Genomic DNA, 22154 nt, shown 5'->3' with positions numbered 1-22154 from the left:
GACATTTGGTCATGTAGTAAAAAGTGTTATGCGACATAATATAGGCGTAATCCAACTATCAATCACGACCTACATGAATACGGAGAGTCTAAAGCAAAAAGCAACACCTATATAGTTATTTGTCAATTACCAGTGTTAATATTTAAAGTTAAATTTGAGAAATAGTATTACTCTATGCTGATCTGTTTCATTTGAACGGATTTACTTTTATTTTTCATTCGAATCGTTTAAGTTATACTATAAATAAAAAGGTGATGGCAATGGGTGATTTCTTCGTCGTGATGTTCATATATCGTTCTCATTATACATAATTTTATCAACGTATTAGTTAATCAAACTTACTAATTATCCATGTTGTAAAATATCTTGTTTCGAATAATACCAAAAAAATAAATAGGTTAGGAAAGTTAAGAAATATTTGTAGTTAGTAAATTATTCTCACTTAGTCGCTAAGAATCTAGGGAGATGGTAAACTGTGACAGAAACTAGAGGTATATTTTAATCGAAACAACGCTGATACGAAAGGTCTTCGAAGGATTATTAGAACTTGGAAGGACTCGATTTAGTTTGAATATTAAATACCCTCATATGACGTATGGCAAGTGAATGTGTAAATCAATTAAAGTCTTATATTTTCTTTAGTAGGTATATTGATAAATTAATGATAATACACTATTAGACTTTCAAATCAACAAGATTTTATTTAATTTCAACGATATTTTTACAATGAACTAAAACTCAGTAATCTAATACAATACACGAAAATAAGAAAGAAATTTATTGTAATGTGATTATTTATGAATCGTTTTTTTTATCGAATTGTAATATTGTTCTAAATACATTCAATCTTAATTGAAAAGACTTGGGTTACTGTTAGGATTGTTTTATCTATATTCGTAGGTACACATTATATTTACAAAATCATAGTTTATTAAGATTTAAAAGTAAAAGTATTAATTAAGACAATCTATAAAAAAGGTTCTAAAATCTAAAAGAAAATGTTTCTCTGCAAATAATAGAATACTGTATTTTCAGTACCTATTCAAAACAAAGCTGCTGTAATACAATATACTATTGTAAAAAGTTACTTTCTTTAATTTATTTAAAATAAACTAGGTAAATTAGCTTGCATAGATAGCTATAAAAATGTTACAAATGGATTTCAATTTATTATTTTTAAGGTCCACCTATGTATTACAAATACTTACATTTGGAAAATAATAGAGAAAATATAGTAAAAATGTTAAGTTAAAATATTCTTTTTTCTATTTTTAGATAAGATATATTTTTACTGTAATTTTATATTAAGTAGATTTTTACCAAAAACATAGTACCTATACAACTTATTCAACTTATTCAATACCGATGTATCAAATCATGGTGTAAATAGTTTCATGGTAAAATAGTATAAAATAATTAAAATATTTAAAAAATGTCATTATAATATATAGACAATAGTAATTAGTAAATAGTAATACATATAATGGCGAAAAGTTTCAAGTCTTAAGATTAATATTTTTTAAGCTACAACTATATTACCCTAATAAAAGCTCTTTTTCAATTAAATATCCAACTTCGTAAACATTTGAACTACAAACGCTAAACAAATGTGCGACTGTATTTTCAATATTTTATAATTGCTATAAGAAAAACTTATGAGCGACTTCATATTATATTTTCAGTGTTTTTGACCGAGAAACAAAAATTGTATTAACTTATTTATCTAATAATATTTTTAAAATGTCTATAAATCACATGTAACCAATAACAATAAATATTTTTAACATTGTATTATGTATAAACTAATTATAGTATAAGTAGGTGATATCTATAAAAGTGAAATGCTTCAAGTTTTTACGATTTAATATTTTTTGAAATAGAACAAAAAATAAATACCGATTTTGTAAACTAGTATAAATTTACCGAAGATGAGTCATCGTTGAATAAAATTATAAGACAATACAATTTTGAAGTAAATACCCGTACCTACGTTGTACAATAATTATTGTATTGTATTATTCAATCATAAAATATATATTTTATAATTACGTTACAAAAATTAATTTATATTTTTATCATAGACTTTCTTTTTAAATGTATTATGTCTGTTTCCGTGTCAACACTCAACATATCCATACCTACGTTTTATAGTTAGGTACATGCAATAAGCCATGATGGCTTTTAATAATAATAAGTCACGTCATTCATTATCACCCGTTGCACACAACCTTTATTTTGTATTTAATTCAAAATTTATTGTCACACTTTTTAATTAATAGCTCGAATTGTTAATATTATAGGTATATGTATTTATATGTACTCAAATAATATCAAACTTGTAATAACATACTATATTTAGACACATTTTAAATATATAATAAATATTTAAAAAAAAAACGATGTTCTGTTATATACGTGTGGGGTTTAATATGCTGGCTGTTAGTCGAAGCCTGGCCGATATAACATTAAAAGATTTATTTTCAACCACAATTAGCTGCTGCAAGAGTATGAGATATTTTTTTAAATATCATGAGTAAAATCACTCATTATTTAATTTTAAAAAATTGTTTTTTATATTTTTTTACTAGTTTGTAATGTTATAATTTTAAAAGTGTTTTTGTTTTTAAATAACGGCTACATACATTTTTAAATTCATATTCCAAATTAGAATATATTTAATAGAATTTAAATGTATACAAATTGAATTTTTGACCAGTAGTTGATATTTTATAACTATATAAATTATAAGTATTAACAATTTTGTATGAGCTACTTAAGCGGTGTGGTACAGCTGCACAGGAGTATCTACTCCGCAAAAATGCAAAATGTTGGTTCACTATACGTCTATACTACATTTATTTTAACTTTAATTAATACTTATTAGTTATGAAGTACCTGTTTGAATTCGATTTTTATGCAACTATATCAACATACTCAGAACAATATTTTGTTTTTGAATATAAAATTAATTATTTGTTTGTCATTCAAAAAACTAATCAACTTTAAAAATAACAATAAATACTTGTAAAATACATTTTTTTTAATAACAATGTTGCCTTGTAATTATTTCAGATCATATAATAAAAAGTATTTCCGCATAAACATAATTCATATTTTTTGAGATGATGAGTGTATACGGTTAAATTAATCACTTAGTACCTACATGATTACACAAATTGTGCCTGGACTGAGAATTCATAACTTACTACCTATATATTATTGTAATTTAAAATAAAATGTATAAAGCGTTTAGTTTATTGTTAGCATTAATTGTCTGATAATATTATAGTATAATATAATAGTAGATAATATTATAGTAATTTCACTTATATTGCGCTTCAATAAAAGTAGGTAATCATACCTAGATAGCTACTTTAGTGCATTGCAATCACAATATAGACAGGTAATACAAAACTTTTGTTGAATGATGAGCTTTAAATATTATGTATCCATTAATGATTAATCGTTTTAGTTTTATACTCGATGTGCTTGTATAACACACAAAATCAATCGTACATAGTTTTATAATATTATTAGTATATTAAATGATTTCCTCACCTTGAAATTTAAAAATTATTTAAAATACAATCATTGTTAGTTATATGAAAAATATTAAAGACTAATAATAACTTAAAATATTTTATACTATAAACAACTAATTTTTTACAGGAATATTATTATTTATTTTAATTGCTTATTATTTAAGTTCCTACGTAATTTAATTAAAGTGTATTTACATTTTATTTTTTAACGCATACTTTTTTTTTTTAGGCTATAATATGTTACAAACCTACGTTAAAAACTAAGATTAATTTTTAGATAATGTCAGATACTATAATGACTATAAGTACAAAGCGAAGAGACTTCTCAGACCTCAGTAGAGGTACCTCGCCGTCAAATAGTTATAACTATATTATGTAATACGTATTATATTAATATTACATATAACACATTATTTTGGGTATTTATTTATTTAAACACTTATAATTTTTATCATTGTAAAATTATTGAATTAATTATCATTTGAAATTTGTAAACGATTATAATATCAAACTATAATTTGTTATTTTTAATGGTTAAATTTGAATTACGCCTAGATACATTTAACTTAGACAGGAACTTATATTAAGAATGGTTCTCAAAAATTAATTATTTAATTATAGTAATTTTTTTCTGTAAATGTTTTTGGTATTAGTGTAACATATTATAATAATTAATATGTTACTTTTAAAGTAATAATAATCTAAAGTAGGTACCTATTTCAAGTTAAATTGATATAATATACATAGAACTATAGTTTTATACTTGTTTAACAAGTGGGATTATTATATATATATATATCATTATAATATATACAAAATGATTCACCTATAGTATGCTCACCCCCATTTTTTCTTTTAAAAAAAAATTATTCAAATTCCGATTATCGGAATTTTTGAATACAAGTAGTATATACGATGGCGTAGTGCACAAGTGTGATTTAAGTGACATTTTTGCTATTTTACAGAAACGTCATTTTAAACTTTGTGAACCATATCAATTCAAAAACTCAAATTTGCAGTAATATAACTATAGTTTTTGAGTGCATAAGAAGCACTTTTAAAATATGATTATTATTAATTTTATGGACTGGTCTAGTCTACACAAAAATGTAAATATATTTATTTTTACATACACTTAACACATTTGTATTGAAATAAAATGTTTTTGAGTACTCATTACAATTTTATTTATTATCATAAATATAAATTTCAGCTTTTTTGAATAAAAAATTTTATAAAACCAATTAAAAATACTATTATCATTCAAACAAATATTTTTATATCTGAGAAAATACTAGTTCAAATTTTGAATTAGGTACAAAAACATGATGCACTAAATAATTTACAGTAAAAAAGAGGATTCTCATTTGAAACACAGAAGTTTGTTAAACACATGACACTCCTTAAGTAAAAAACAATTTGAAACAATAATCTTTGATAAGTAGATTTAAAAATTCCGAAAACAAAAATTTGAATAATTTCATTATTAAAGGAAAAAATCGGGGTGAGCATGCTTGGTGAATCACTCTGTATATTATTACCTACTAGTTACCACGGTCAGTTCAGTAACTCTACTACTGCTGTATTGTTTACAAGTAAATTATGATCTGACGGAATAATATTATGTTCCCATGTAGTGATAACATTATAAATTAGAGTATTGGGAGTAGTAAGTAACTAGTTCAAAACTTAACCAAAAAAAAAAATGATTTTACTGACCCACATTTTTAGTAGGTACCTACTACATACCTATTTGTTGAAAATGAATAATTTATCGCGACTATTATAACGGCGTTCGCGGCTTTTTGTTTAATATGTACATAGCCTGAAGTATTTTTTGTGCGTAGAAAATTGGCATATAATATATTATATACCTGTAAATTATAATAATTATAAGGTAGAATACAATGTGCAAAAACAAATTATTATGGTAATTATTATTGTCTTTTTAAATATATAGTTTCATATAGTGTTGTTGTTGTTGTTGAAAATGTAGTATACCTACCTTTTACGCTTATGTATAATTTATTTATGAAATAGTTAAAGTAGAAGAAGCCAAAATTTTTTTTTAATTTGTCGAAATTGCTTAACATTATACACATACCTGTACAATATATGTATTCTATTTAATCAATAATAGTATAACACTACGTCTATACATGATTAAATTCTATAATTTCGGTTGCTCGAATGCATACAATTACTTTTAATTAGATCAATTCCTTCGCAACTCACAACTCACAAGTGTATTTAATAAACAATAAACTGACCGATTTTATTAAATTATAAACATTTATAATAAGGCATGATACTATTTGATTAAATTCAATATTCCAAGTATTCTATTTTATTTATAATGGTCGCCCTAGGGCTTAGAGCTTCGAGTAAATAATAATTATTATTTTCCCTATAATAACCAAAATTAATAGTTTATGATGGTATACTAAAATTATGAATGCTTCTATATTATACAGTATCAAACTTCTTATCCCGATGATAATAATTATTAATAACTGGTATGATGTACGATGTGTTAGTATAAACATGCCTAATATTATATATTATTGGGTATTATGAAATGCATAATGTATAAGTATAATATTATGTCGAATACGAGCTCGTAATTTTAAGACAGCGACGTCAACTTGGAATCGTAATTCGTGTAAACATTACCTATATATTTTATCCATTTCACAATTCTCTGCAGGAAGCGTATCGATGTACAGTAAATAGCCAGTAATAAACCTATCATAATCCATAATTATATTATTATCTATACAATCGCCAATAAACTGGCACCTAGTAAACAATATGTTTTGGGTTATGTTCCACATATTTATGTGTTTCGAGCGTGCGCTGGTGTATTTGTATTCGGTAATGGACGCCAAATAAATATATATTATGACAACAGAAAAACAACAATACAACTACTCGTAATCGTGATCAGATGATCATAACATAAAAAAATAATATTATCGTCAAGAATGTAAACTGAATTTTTAATCGCGCGATATCAATCGTTGTCATCGATGTGTACCGCGCTAATTGTTACACGATGTACGTGTTCCAACAATATTTTACAATAATAACTGCTCTACAACATTTTACAGGTGGGTGCCATCGTCTACAACGATCGAAAGGAAATTCGTATTTACAAGGACGTATATGCGTATAATACAGCCACATAAAAGGTCGCAGTATACGAATATCTTAATAGTTTTAAGTATTTTTTTTAATAAAAATCATGAAAACAATATTAGCTATGTCTACAATCCAACGAATTACCGGTTTCCCATCCACGTGCAAATATTAGAGGTCGAGGTTATTTCTGACTTTTCGTAATAAAAAAAATTTTTAAATAATTGTATTTATCACTGCGTTGCATTACTCATTTTTACGGTTCACGTTAATTAATTGTAATTAAATAATATAGGTCCATCCACAATTTGTTATTTCGACGACTCTGGCCCGCTTTAAAATTGTACCTATATACCAATCCGAATTTAATATTGTAATATGATTAATATTGACAATAAATCCTCTGAAACCGCAAAATACGAATAAATTATCATGACAATAACATACAAAAATATATATTGTAGCAAGAATACGAACAGATCATGTATATATATTAGTATTAGGTATCTATATACTTATATATTATGTATAATATTTTATGATGTCGGTTTTATGCATTTTAATAGGTCTGTGGTCTGTCTAATACCTGCAAATATTAAATATAAATTATTTAATAATAATATATTCTTATTACACTGAACGATATAAGTACTAGGATGTTTAAAACGTGGGAGTTGGTTAAAAAAAAAATCGACATTTGAAAAAAAATCTGAAAAATGGAAATTGACCATGATTTTAAGTTTTACCGCCAACGAATAAACTAAAGTGTTCGATACCTTCGATTGTAAATAATAACGTTAGCTTATTTTTTTTACTCAAGTAAAGCGGTTGGTTATTTGTTGATAAAATTGTTGTATATTATGTTTACATAGAGGTTTTATTAGTTTGGGTCGTTTATATCCCGAGCTAAGAGCTTACTTAATCTAATAAATATATATATATTTTTTTTATATCGAATGATTTTTATATCAAATGAAGACAATCCAACAACTGTAACACATATTTTTGTTAAATCTCCGTTATTGTTTGCAGCAAACATTAATATTATATCATTTAAAAATCAAACATACCTATACCTCTATTCATCTTTTTTGTTATGAAAGTTTTATTTTATTGATAAATTATTTTGTTTAACTTTTTTAATAATATAAGTGTAAAATAGAAGAACAAATTTAATCTATTTTAACTTTTTAAAATTGAAAAAACATAATCTTATGTGTTAAATTTTTCCCAAACGGTATTTCCTACCTAACATTTTACTCAACTTTTATAACTTATTCTGAAAGCTAATGTTGAATACACATTTCATTGAAGTATTGTTTAAATTTTTTTTCAAGTGTATTCAATCGTAAAAAGTTTGAATTTTATCAAAAATAAATCACAACATTGAAAAATACTACAATATTTCTGAATCAACATTATCGTATCCAATCTGGTAATGTCCCTACGGTTTTGCTTATAATTACATTTAGTTCATATTTTGAACCTTTGAGTGCCCACATTTATTTTTACCAGATTGAACAATCACAAATATTATTATATTATACTATTATATAGTTTATAGTACATTTATACATTTATACATAATATACAATCAGAGCGAAGTTAATTTGCGTTCCCAAAAAAAGGTCAGTCAATTTTTCTGCGTAAATTGCGACCCGGGTATTTTTGAAACGTACGTAAACTGCGTCCAGGGATATTTTAAAAAACGTGCAAAGTGTGTTCCATTATGTAGGTTTGAAAAGTTAGAGGAAAAAAGTCCAAACACTATGGACGAATAATGATAAATAAATGTAAAGGAAACAAAAATGAATTTCAGACAAAATAAAATAATTCGTTTACAGATTTTGTGCGGGAATAACCATCACTCAACCATACGATTTTTTACCAGTTATACTTTTGAATTAGTAATTTTGAATGATACATTTTTTTAATCACAAGCAACATGTTACACACACGCAACAAAACTAATATTACCAATATCAATGCAACGTTACATTTCCAGTGGTGACTCAAAGATATCCCTGGACATAATATTTATGTATGAATAAAAAAAAAATATATGTTTAGGCCACAATTCGCATGAACGCAAAATCACAGCTGCAGTGTCCTATACCCGGGTAAACCCGGACCGCGATTTTCGCGTTCGTATAAAAATGTACCCGCGGTCCGTGATTTTCATGAAAAATTTGTAAACGGGACGCAGTTATAACATAATATGTCATATTATACTATAACGATACGCCTAAGCGTACTTCGTATAATACTATATTGTGTGTTAATTGCCTACGTGCCACATCGCACAATGTATATTACACCTACGCGTAGAGCAGTGGTGCGCAACCTTTTTTGATCCACGACCCCCCAAAATGATTTATTTTTATAATACGACCCCCTTCCTACCAACATTATGTAAGTCTATAATATATTTACTTGATAGTCTTAATGTATACACACATTTTATTCATATACATTAAATCGTTAATTTTAGGCAATTTTAATATTTCTTTAATTTAATTAATCAAAAACATGAAAAAAAAATACAAAATTAAAGTTTTATAAAATCTAAAATTATAAATTACTTTTTAATTATTTTAATGAGAGACCTGAGCTTGCATTGTTGACATGATTGATTCTAAGTTTGGTTTGATATTTGACACTGCTACTCTTAAATCAGCTTCAACATTTAATCTGGAGCGATATTTGTTTTTAATTATCGTTGGTGTTGAAAATGCTGTTTCGCATAAATAAGTTGATGCAAAAGGAAGTAAAATTGATATTGCTTGTTTTGATAATTCTGGATATTCAGATTTGATGGAAATCCAAAATGTACCACATGCATTTTCTTGAAACCTGATACGTAGATTTTCGTCTGATGACAAGTCAATAAGTTCTTCGATTATTTTTAAATTTCCTAATTTTATTTCATTGATATTAAAATGATGTGGACTTCTTATCCAACCTAGACTTTCTTCTGGGAAATCTTCAAACCGTGCATTAAAGTTTATTTGTAAACTTATTAGATGAGTAGTTATAATTTATAGTTATAAATAGTTTAAAATAATACAAAATACAAATAATTATTACAAACTATACAAAATTATAAGCATTAATAGGATTAACACTCAACGTACATGACTATCGGACTATTTCATAATAACGTTAAGATTAAATAAAATTACTGATTAAATTCAATTTAAAAATAATCCATAATATACTGCGTGATTCAATAGAACTTGTTATCGCAACATTAAGATATGACATAATAATATTACGATTGACCACAGCCACGATTGACTGTACAAAATATTTTCACCAAGTATAAAACTTTTTCATTTGGTGTAAAATTACTGGCGACCCCCTAATAAAATTTCGCGACCCCCTAACCCAACCCCCAGGTTGCGCACCACTGGCGTAGAGGACGCGATCGACCGCATACGTTTTTATTAAATCGCCTACACGTGCAGCGAACATTATAATACAGTTAATGGTGCAGATAACAATCGATCGGGTTACCGCAATCGATTTATATATTATCATTATGTGCCCGAGTGGCGAGTGAATAATAATAATAATATAATATTATGTTCCCATATTATAATAATATCGTTTTCGACGTGCGAAATATTATGTACGGCGGTCGTTGCACGCAAATGAACATAATATTTTATCGTAATACGCGTACCTATGTTGGCGTGCAATATATTTTCGGTTTACAAGACACTTGTTCGCGTGTGTGTGTGTGTGTGTGTGTGTGTGTGTACAGCAAACACGTGAGTAAATATCCATAACATGAATGTAAATAAAAAAAAAAAAATCGTATACCTAATAATAAAAATAATAAAATCGCTGGCCGGCTGTATAATGATAATATCTATTATATTATTATTATTATTGTGTGTGTGCGGACGGTAAACGGTTTGCGCGACGTTTGTCTTGCGAATATAATATTTGCTCTGCGTGACGACGCGCACTAGACGCGTGATTGACGGGTTTTTTCTTCTCGTTTTTTCGTTTTGTCACCCGTCGCCGACCGCGGAAGAGGTTCCCGTTTTAGTAACGGCCCGCGCAAACAGTCGCACCCTGTACGCCGAATCGAATCGAAACAGAGGAATAATAATAATAATAATGCATCGACGGATCAAGCCAATTATTCCGCTGCAGATCGCGTTATCCGCGAATTGGGCACATTTTATAGTCGACGAAATACAAACTTGATGGGTATTTAACGTTGGCGAATTTTTTTCCGCATCTTCCCGAGAAAAAACGTACACACTTACAATATTTTTTAACCCTCTCATAGCAACATTTTGGCACGTGACAAAAAAAAAAACAAAACGTTCTTCGGACGATTTCCCAAAAATTGCAGTTCACTATAGGAACGCTGACAATATCCGTTTGGGGCAGTTATTTCGAGAATAAACGTATACTGCAGGTGTACTATACGGAAACCCGCACACACGCAACACCGTTGGTGTGCAGTGAACAAACAATATGGCACGGGAACCCGCGTGCGTGGACGTGAATTTTATTATCACGCGCCGCCGACGCGACGATCCACTGAACTCGCGAAAAGAGATAGTTCCCCCCCGGATCGGAATTATCACACCTGGTCAACGGCAGTCGTCCTACCCGTTTTCGTCGGGCTCGACGCCGTGCAAAAGTGCTCCGACCCGCGTCAACGTTGGCGATTTTAACTGGGCAACGGCGGCCGTCGGGATCGTGAAATTCGATTGTGGGCGCCGCATCCGCATACCTGTCTGACCGGCGGCGGCCGTGGACGCGTATCGCGTGCGCGTGTCTGTTAAACGTCCGCGACACAGTGAACTTGACCTGATTATTCCGACACCCGTGTACGTATAATATAGAGGTGTACGAATGCGCGTAAATGCTGTTACTTTGTTTTCTTCTTTCGTATTCGTATTTTTATTGCGTAGGCCCACCCGTTTCGGAAGCCTCGCGGCGGCGGCGGTGCGTATGTATAATAACATACAGCGGGTGGACGGAAATAAACCCATGTAGCGGCTATAATATATGTGCGTGATATATTATTATACGGTGTGATCCATTCAACGCAAGACACTTTTCATTTCAGACAACAACAGCTTTTTTTAGTATATTTTTTTTTTACATATAGGTATTCAAAAAAAAATTTGTTTTTAACGACCGAAAATTATGAAAAAAAAAAAAAAAATATTTTCAAAACGTTGATTGCTTTTGAAATATAGAGCGTCTTACGTTAAATGAACCACCACCCGGTAGATAAAAATACGAGTGTTATATACGCATCGATAAGATAATATTATAATATCATCAGTATGGACAAGACGTCGCTCGTAGGTGTACGACATGGTACGCGTAGGATAAATAGTACCACAAATCGAAATCACAGATACCGTGGTGACACGTATATTTTTGTTTGTATTTCTTTTTCTCGTCTGTTTTACATACGAGGACACTGAAAGAAAAAAAACGGTAAAACTAAATTTTACTCGCTCGCCGTTTGTATTATATATATACGGGTCGGTCGAGTGTGTTTGATCGATGGGTTGAATTTAATGATTCGCCATTGTTATTATATGCAAAATTATAATTTATAACACTCAAGTATACATGTATAGCCGTATAGGTACCTAACCTATATTATGTACATCGTATACGGTCTACCTAATGCAAGTGTGGCTGACACTTGAGTTCCTACACAAAAAAAAATCGTTCATGCAATTTATGTTACATACATGATATATAATATTATAATAGTATCTAACAACAAACACTCAAAACACGATACTTTAACGTATAATAATTAATATTATAATTTGTTTGACCTTACCACCAATTACTAATTGTAATACCTAATACCCCCACGAGTTATGATGGGTAAATTAGAAACATGTTTATTATCAGAAGATGACTGATTTACCTACTAAGATTTGTATGTTTTATAAAATACCAAGATATATTATATATATTTTTATAAAAAAAAAATCTGCCTCATAATATAATTTTTGTTCTATAGAAAATATATTTACCGGCATTTTGGAATATTTGGAGTATTTGGGTATTTTTTGACATAAATATATTTTTGGATACACTTTTTTGTTTCTGACCGTTTTTTTCTAAGGTTTACGTTGTCATGGTTACTTATTTAAAACATATTTATGGTTCATAGATTTTCCATGTAAATGAAAAATATCGAGTAGCATATGTTAAGGTTTTTTATCTATAAACAATATAGCTATAGATAATATATCTATACGGTATATTTACGATTTTAGTTATTATTTAGCAAGTCGTTTTCATTCACGTATTTTTTTTAAATCTATAGTTATTTAAATTGTAAACCATACCATGCTTTTTTATTAATTTAATATTATTATTATTAGTAAGCTATTCACATGATCAGGACAAATAGCTATTTAAACCTAGGTTTATTGAATTTTAGGAAATTATCTATTTCAATATTAGCTTTAGGTAACGCAAACTTCAATAAAAGCTCGTCAGTCGTCCATACTGATTTGTGTATATTTCACGATATTTAAGGGTATAGTATTACAATATAGTGCCGACTATTATCTAAACGTTTATTTACAAAAATTATGGGTATTCCTAATTTTCCTATCATATCAAACATATTTTATAAGCTTATAATGATTATTTATTTATTATTAAATGTCTATTTATTTTTACACTTAACACATTTATGACCTTTAAGTACAAAGTCATCCTGAATACGCTTTGTACAACTATAATACAGTTTCGTGCCTTACACTTTGTTTTCCAAGTACATATCATTTTTGTTTTGAAAAACGAAATAGGTAATTAGTCATTACAATATATAACAATACACACTGTTATAAGTAGGTACTACAAAAATAACAATACACTAATATTCAGAGTAACCAGTTGACTATCAAATGCATCTTCTTCGTGTACCTAACACGCGAAGTCCGCTTCCGCTAAACACTATATTACTATAATTATATATTATAATATAGAGGAAGTCCATTCGTCGCATCAACACCGCCGCAGAGTATTCACTGTTCCGACAATATATTTAATCAGTTAAATCTCGAACTATTATAGTATTACAATAAATCTTAAAAGACTCAATTTATATGAAATAAAAGCTATTCCATTTGAAATAATACACTTACAATTTCAATTGTCTAGACTTAAGAGGATTTCGAGCGAACATCGAGGTAATATGATGTACAGTTTTAAAATTAAAAATAATTTCCGTGTATAACACGAACAATCACATCCTGTTAAGTTAACTTGATTATTAAAAAATTGTTTAGTTCACCATGCCTTTATTTGCGCAACCAATATTTTGAAAGCACAAAATTAAACAAATGGTATTTTACATTATTATGTATTTATATGCGGTAGGTAGGTACTTTGCGAGTGATACAATATTACTGGTATTGCTGCCACTAATCCAAATCCTAAGACAGCATCCCCTCAACTCCAAAATGATCTTAACCAACCACAAGTAGTCAGTTTTTAAAATAGAATGTTAAAACTAGTGAAACTAAATTAATACATATAACTTGCGTTACGTTCTCTGATCTGCCCACCAGTATAAGTGCATTAACTAATTAATCACAGACCAATATACCTACCAACCGAATAGATCCTAGTCCCTAATACAATTTTGGGATGTACAATGTACATTCCAAGTTACATATTTATGTATAATTTAGAAAATAAATATATTCAAATTTTGGTCTACTGGTCTAAAGATAATATTAAAAAGACCATGTATGCCGATTTTAAAAATCCTCAAGTGTGTTATACAAATATAATATATTATAATATAGATAAATACATATAGGATGATTTACACCCACTCCCCTCCCTGTATTACACTTTAATAATACATTTATGAAAATTCTAATTTTTGGTATTCTTAAGTATTAAATTATAAAAGATCGTATTTTAATAATACACGTCATAGATTATAAATAACGATTAAAGAGTATACTGTGTACATACAAACGGACATTTGTTCAGTAGACCATTGAACATTTTCACATACCTACACCTACATAAATCGAAATAAAATTATGAGTTATTACCTAAATGTAACGTAGGTAATGTCGTACTGAGGATAATATAGGATAGGTTTATAAATGGAATCTATAAAGATTTGAAAATGTAGGTACCTAATTAATATATTTATCTATTAATATTTTATCATTTGTGAAAACTGAACTATAGTATTTACTAGACTAAATGTTATTTATATTTTATATAAATCCATTATTATGGATTAATTATCTCTATAACTGTTTGTTTAATAACTCACTACCAACTACTTGATCAAATTTCGATTTGAATGCATGATTTAAAAAAAAAAAATGTTTTCCAAACGTTTTACAGTAAAAAGGGACATGCAAGTGCACATTTAAAAAATAATATTTGCATCGCTACAGAACACTCCTGAATTGTCATTAAAATATGTTCTTTAAATAAACTTAATAATTCCAAAAGTAGGTATTTTTAATAAATACATTATTTAAAGGTGAAGATGAGGAAGAACACGCTTTTGTAAATTGCCCTTCATATGTATTATGTATACACAATATACATGCATAGATGATGTTATTAAAAAAGAAAAAATTAGAATCTATTAAGTAATCAAAATTAAAATACATGACTTCATTTAGTCTTTGAATAATGATGAGTTTACTACTTTGCATTAGTGAAAATCATGCTTTATTTATTTACACAATATAATGTTGACACGAATAAGTAGGTACACTTTAAGTGAACAGTCTTCAAAAGACGCGTGGGCGTCTAATTCAATATAATAATATATTCATTTTTTTTACATAGATTAATATTGATTGTCTGTTTTGTTATCAATAAATCTTTAGTTCAAGTTTCATTTAAGTTCCAAATTAGCTTTAGTTATTCCGTTTTAAACGCGGTTCCAAATTAAAATTGTATCTATAATCTATATATACATAATAATATTAATATATAAGCCAAATACCACTCATTCATCACTACATCTAAAAACTACAAAACGTTCAAACTTTAAATTTTGAATTGCTACTCCTCTAATGATCTATAAGAAAGGATTTCCGATATTCGCATTTTAAAGAAGTGGTTTAACAGGGATCTGGAGACACACGGTGGAAATTGAAATTTTTTATTGTTTATCATGGCATTTGCCATTAGCTGCAGATTATAAAAGTAAAAGTATAAATTACATCAAATTAATATTTTTAAAATTTTTTTTTTGTGTATAAATAGTTTTCATTGGCTACTCGGGGTAGATCAGGTACAAGCATGCATCAAATTGTCGCGATTATAGACTCGAAAAAAATAAACTAGAACTTAAAACTAAATGTTTGGAGCGTAGGTATATACTCAAACCTAATCCATTGAATTAGACAAAAATCTCAGAGATTTTTTTAAGAGATGTTAGAAAAGTTTAGAGAATAAGTAGGTAGTTTAAACCACGTTAAAAAATATACCAAGAGCTAAATCCAATCCGTGACTTGTGGTTGCCCGTCTATGTCGAATTATTTCACAAAGTTAGGTGCACTGACGCCAATTTGTCCGTAAACTAAGGTACACTAAAACTGAGATACATCATATAGCGCATAACTATAGACTATGTAAAATTTGCCACAAAAAAACTGCACACGGGCAAAGATGGGATATTGAGCTAGTTAAATAAGGGTTAGAAATGATCACTTGTACTAGGTAATAATAAAATATAGGTATGCACGCATTTTATAATAATAAATAAAACATTATATTTTATATTTATTTTTTTTTTATTTTTAAAGCCACAACAATAAGGATCAAGAGTTTATTATAGAAAAATTACTGGTTACAAATCTACCAACAGGTTATTTATACACGATGTAGTCAATAATTTTGAATTAAGTTAATAAATTATATTATTTAAAAATGCCTAGTATTTTGTTTGGTGTTATCTGGAGTTCAGTCTAATTCTTCAACCATATATGATTATACTTATAAATTATCCAATATTTTCAAACTAAAATCAGACAATATTTATCCAGGAAGTAGGTGTTCAATTTAAAATATTTAAAATCTTGTCTTTTTTCGTACTATATAATTAGGTACTAGTATTTCATATTTGCTTCGGACCCTTCATGTTTGTCAGGAAGTTTAAATTAATAAAATTAATGTAATTTTGCTTTTAATTGACCTTATCGGTCTGTGGTTGTGTATACTGTGCAAACACTAAACATAATGTGTAGAAATAGATTGGTTTCAAAATAATACCAGTCCGAAAAACTAAGTAAAAGTTGTTTCTACTTCCATTATAATTGTTACTTTATTAGTGAAACGTACACAGTTACACATTAGGTAGTGGCGTTTATATTTTTAATATCTTAGATTTGTCGTTAATCGTTATTACAAACGTATTCACATATTATAATGTAACGTGTTCATCTATAACGGACACTGCAGTCACCACTCGCCAGTCAGTGATTTAAATCCGTTTAAATTGTACAGCTCTATACTTTAAACAAAATATATTAAGTTTTTAACTGTGCCGTGGCGTGTTATAAAAAAATTTTCGAGTGAGAAATTATCCATCAGAGTTTCGTCTCTTATCTCAGCAACATAGTATGCAAATATATGTTAATGTACCGATATTTGGCTGAATAAACTCTTGATATTTTTCTCTTTAAAATTAGTGTTTTTAATAATTAATTATTTAAAAATGTAAACTGATGACGGTATTATATTCTCAGAAGTGCAGAACTCTGTCGAATTTACAGCGACAGAATCAAACAAACACTAATACTTTTGAGTTGAAAGTTTAATTTACATTTTTATATCGTTATCACTTATCATAGTATATCATATGAATGGTGTATCCAATATAAATTATGAAAAACAGTTTATAGTTCTATATGACTATATTATATATATTCTAGTGAAAATAATATCATAATATTGTTTAATGTATATTAATTATTATTATATTATTAAATTTTAATTATTATATAAAAAAAAAAATTATTATTATTATTATTAATTACACCGTTTATTCGCGAATATTAATGATGCGTATTTTGGTATAGTCTTGTGTTCCAATTATTTCACTCAAAAATATTCGATCATTACGAATTCGTTTCCGACGAGTGTATAATCATATAAATGTCATCGGAAACCGCATCGATTAGGTGTCTATCTACAGTAGTAGCGACTAGCGAACGAAGGTGTCATGTAACTCTGACGCCCGTGACCTCTCTGACCTCACACTAATAATCAACTCGAACCGTCATGGTTGGAAGTAAGTGCTCTGGGCAGTCATGAGTTAATGATATTTCGCTCACACAAAATAAATTTGTCACACGTTCGATGAACACCGGAAACTTTGATTTTGGGAGTTTACGAAGAACAAGGTGGAAAATTGTAGTATAGAGTACAGTCGTATAACACTATATAGACATCGAATTCAGATTTCAGACTAGACACCATTGTGCAGTATGAGTGTTGTATAATCAAAACAAGATGAAAAAAATCGATTACTCACTCGTCTCAATATAAATCGTTTGAAGTGATTTAATAAATTACCACGGACCATATAGTCTACGTGCAACTGACATTTTTTGCAAACCATTCGTTTGAAATGTTATACTATATAATTCCAACGATAGAATATCTTTGAAAAAATACAAAAATTAATGTGGTCGTAAAATTTTTAAATACACCAATGTATAATACTGTAATACCGTTGTATAAGGTGTAATAAATATGTCACCTATAAAATATAATCGATAAAAAAAACCCGTGTCTGTGGATACGCATTAATAAAATGTTCTTATAAAATATATAGTCATTCATTAACACATTAAAATACACGTGTTATCTTTGATAGTACCTACAGCTCATAATTTGTTTCAATAGTAATATACCTACAATTAAATCGAAATATTAAGTATCTCAAAAAACGACTATTACAATATCAGTTCTGTTATAGGTGTTTACAAGAAAATTACAATGTAAATATCTTAAATATTACATAAATACGTATAATTATATGGACATTTCTAAATAAGTATAGATACAATTATAGGTTTAACCACGTAGTATTTTATATTAGTATGTAAATGTGAAATTAAAGGAAAAACTATTACTTATTTATTAATTTATTTTTATTGAATATAAGCTTAAGATATATTTTTCAAAATTAGTGTGTACGGGGTATACTTATTATGTGTAGCTTAAAAATATTATTATGTCCGTATGCATAGTCAATTTATGTGACACAAATTGATTATGCATACAAATGCGGACATTAATTTTGCATTTCTTAATAATAAATAAATTGTAATGGTTTATATTTACACGTATAACTATATAATGTTGTGCTTTATATTATGATCATTTCATTTAACTAGTTAAATAAAAAATGTTATTAATTTATTTTTTACAAAATCATGCGCTGTTTAATAATGTACGATAATGTTACGTTATAGGTATAGGTACCTCAACCTAATGTTGTCGGAAATGAATTTTTCACGTTGATCAATCATTTTTGGCCAACAAAATTAATAATTTAGATCACCTTGAAGACTCCGAATTTCAAGATAAAGGAAAGATGAACAAGGTACATCTGATCCTTGAGTGGTGGTCACATTCCCATATTTTAATTAAATTATTAAAATTACATTGTGGACTCTTTGTGCGGAAGGTCACGATCACGATAATCGTGAAAACTATAAAATTAAATCAATTATTTTGATAAGATTTTTCTCGGGAATTTCAGGAGATGTATGTACGTAGTAAAAATTCCTACGGTGACGTCGTCGTAATGATTCACGTAGGACGTTCGCATAGCATGTGCATCATCGAATGATGCTCTTGATGGATAGAAGCAAAAACAATAACCAATGAGGTCCAACGCAACGTACGTAGCTGGTACATACGTTGGTAATCTCAAAACGATTTATAGCCTAAAATCAATTTTTTTAAAAACAAAATAATACATCAAAACAATAAAACACTTGAATTTGTCAGCAGCACGTCTCGTCTGTACGATTTTGCAATATCCGGCATGTACTTGGACATCAATCGCAAGGCCATGATGTATCAGGTATCTTTGTTAATATGCGCGCACGTATAATACGTTATAGTTTCTATACAATTATATGACGTAAACTGTAAGTACAAACAATCGTGTGAACGCATCGCGAAAGAAAACGGTTTTTTTAAAGTTCAGCCGACAATCTGATAAAGCATGATCTGATCTGAATCACCCACGCACCTCGACTTTAGGTTTCAAATTACGTAAAAACTAGAATTATATCAAACGGTTTTATTTAAATTTACATTTAAAAAATAATTACGATAAGGGAAACCAACATGTATAATATACCTAGTGTGCAATGTTATATTATGAATTTTAAAAATATTTTAATCAACATGTACCACGCACGTCATGTCACATCTTATTATATTATTTAAACAACTTAATCAAAATACAATTATGTATATAAAACTGATTGCGCATTACGTAAGTTGCCAATATCTTTCCATATCTGCGGAGTATATTTTGGTAATTTGAATATTATTATGATGACGTAACAAGTGTACTAAGATGGTTGGTATAACAAAAGTCAGGGTACTCCCTCTGCTGTATAGTTACTCGAAGTGTATGTCGTCATGGAGTAAGTCATTGTAGTGCATGTGTTAAATACTTAAATTCAAATACAAAATTGTACACGTAAACTGATTCTGAGCGGATAAGCCGGATATGGTGTGTAAAACAACTACTGTATATTATAGCTTGTATTAAATACAAGTCTTAGATTGTTTAGATGTTAAAATTTTAAATGTTACGAATTTTCAACTTCGAAATAATTTCAAATTTTCATCAAGGCTTGTGCTACGTAAATATTCCCGTTTTTCCACTGGTATTTTTCGTTAAAATAATTTATCATTCAATAAATTAGTGGGTAAAATTCTTACTTGTCACCAGTGACTCTTTTGACCTTAGACTTTTATCAACATTAATGTGTTGTATTTTTTTTTGTGAGACTTGCCCCCCATTTCCCCATACAAAAATCTTGACTACGCCACTACAGCTTGTCACTCACCAAAGAACTATTTAGATTACATTTTCTACCACAAATTACTCTTGATAAATGATATTAAAAAAACGTAATGAAGGATAAAAAGTCTAAAATCACATGCAAATGTGTGGTAGACTATAAATATAAATAAAATTTAATTAGGTATGTATAACGTGTATACATTGTACTTTAAACGCAGATAATAATAGATCTTCATCATCACATTAATATTCAGCCATTAGTTTTTGAAAAAGTCACCTTTGAAAATCTGAGCTACTGTACCACACGTTTCCAAACGCTAAACCAAAGTCAAATTATACCTTCATTTTTTTTATTGTTTGCCCAAATAATAATTTTCTTTTTCAATTAATTATTTTGTTTAATATAATATGCCGAGAACAAAACGTAGATTTTTATTTCTTGTGAAAAACTACAGATGTGTTGTATTCATTTTATTTAATACGAACTACGAATGATACAATCTGTCAATATGAATTTATGTGCCATAACATTTAAATATAAACTAATCCCACACGATGAAAATTATAGTTTCAAAAGTTGATGGTTTAAGAATTAAGCAAGTCTGATTAGTATTATTGACAAGTACCCGAACACTGGGTATGCCTTAAGACATATTATTTCAAATAATATGTAAGTCGGTTTCCAGATGAATTATATGATACAAATAGCGTAACTTCAATAGGTTTTTAATTAATTCTTAGGTATAAGAGCGATCATCAGACAAACAACCGATTTCTGCGATCAATGTATGTGGAATGTAATGATATCACGATGTACAGCTCATCACCCGCAGTTGTTTTTGCTCTGTCCTTCTATTCATAATATTACTCAAATAAAGATGACCGGATCCGTTAATTAAATACCTTACATATAATGTATTTTTGTAACGACCACTTCAGGTATTCGATTAATTTTATCACTTGCATAATACGCGCGAATATATAATAAGTAATAACGGTAAAAGTAATACTATTTCCTACTTTAAACTTTATCTAAAAATGCAATGTTAAATAAATAATTGATAAGTCTTATTGGTTTCTTAGATATTTTATAATTTATTTATATTACTATTAGTAATTTATCTTTCTATCAGTAATATGATAGACAAAAACTTTTTTCGCACTTTTTCAACTCAGAAAATCTATTTATAGATATAAAAACTAAAAATATTTCAAATGTGTATAATTATAGCTCAAAAAGAACCAAAAATTGTCTAATATATTCTAATATACATAATATTTGGTGAAAATTTCTTATATCTAAATTCTACAGTTCATTTTATAATTGCAACAAAAAACAAAATTATTTTTCAAAAACTTGTGTTGCGTAAATATTTCGTTTTATTTTTCCCGGTTATTTTGAAAGTAGATAGGTA

The 22154-nt window shown here is 28.2% G+C and overlaps 1 protein-coding gene across 1 annotated transcript; it reads right to left on the bottom strand.

Moving 5' to 3' along the window:
* Nucleotides 1-9274: 9274 nt before the first annotated feature.
* LOC132938917 (protein FAM200A-like) lies at nucleotides 9275-11434 on the bottom strand. The gene is made up of 2 exons (XM_061005903.1): nucleotides 11313-11434; nucleotides 9275-9695 (listed from the first exon to the last, which is right to left on the bottom strand). Exons 1-2 carry the CDS (start codon nucleotides 11432-11434, stop codon nucleotides 9275-9277), a joined length of 543 nt encoding a protein of 180 aa, XP_060861886.1.
* Between the last annotated feature and the right edge of the window lie 10720 nt (nucleotides 11435-22154).

This window comes from Metopolophium dirhodum, chromosome 2, assembly GCF_019925205.1.
Source record: "Metopolophium dirhodum isolate CAU chromosome 2, ASM1992520v1, whole genome shotgun sequence".
Taxonomy (NCBI): Eukaryota; Metazoa; Arthropoda; class Insecta; order Hemiptera; family Aphididae; genus Metopolophium; species Metopolophium dirhodum.
This window is presented reverse-complemented; position numbering and strand designations above follow the sequence as displayed.

Coding starts and splice junctions, on each gene's coding strand:
- LOC132938917 (XM_061005903.1), bottom strand. CDS start 11,434: ATGCGGATGCGGCGCCCACAATCGAATTTCACGATCCCGACGGCCGCC. Junction 9,696..11,312: donor GTCGAGCCCGACGAAAACGG/GTAGGACGACTG, acceptor TCATCTAATAAG/TTTACAAATAAACTTTAATG.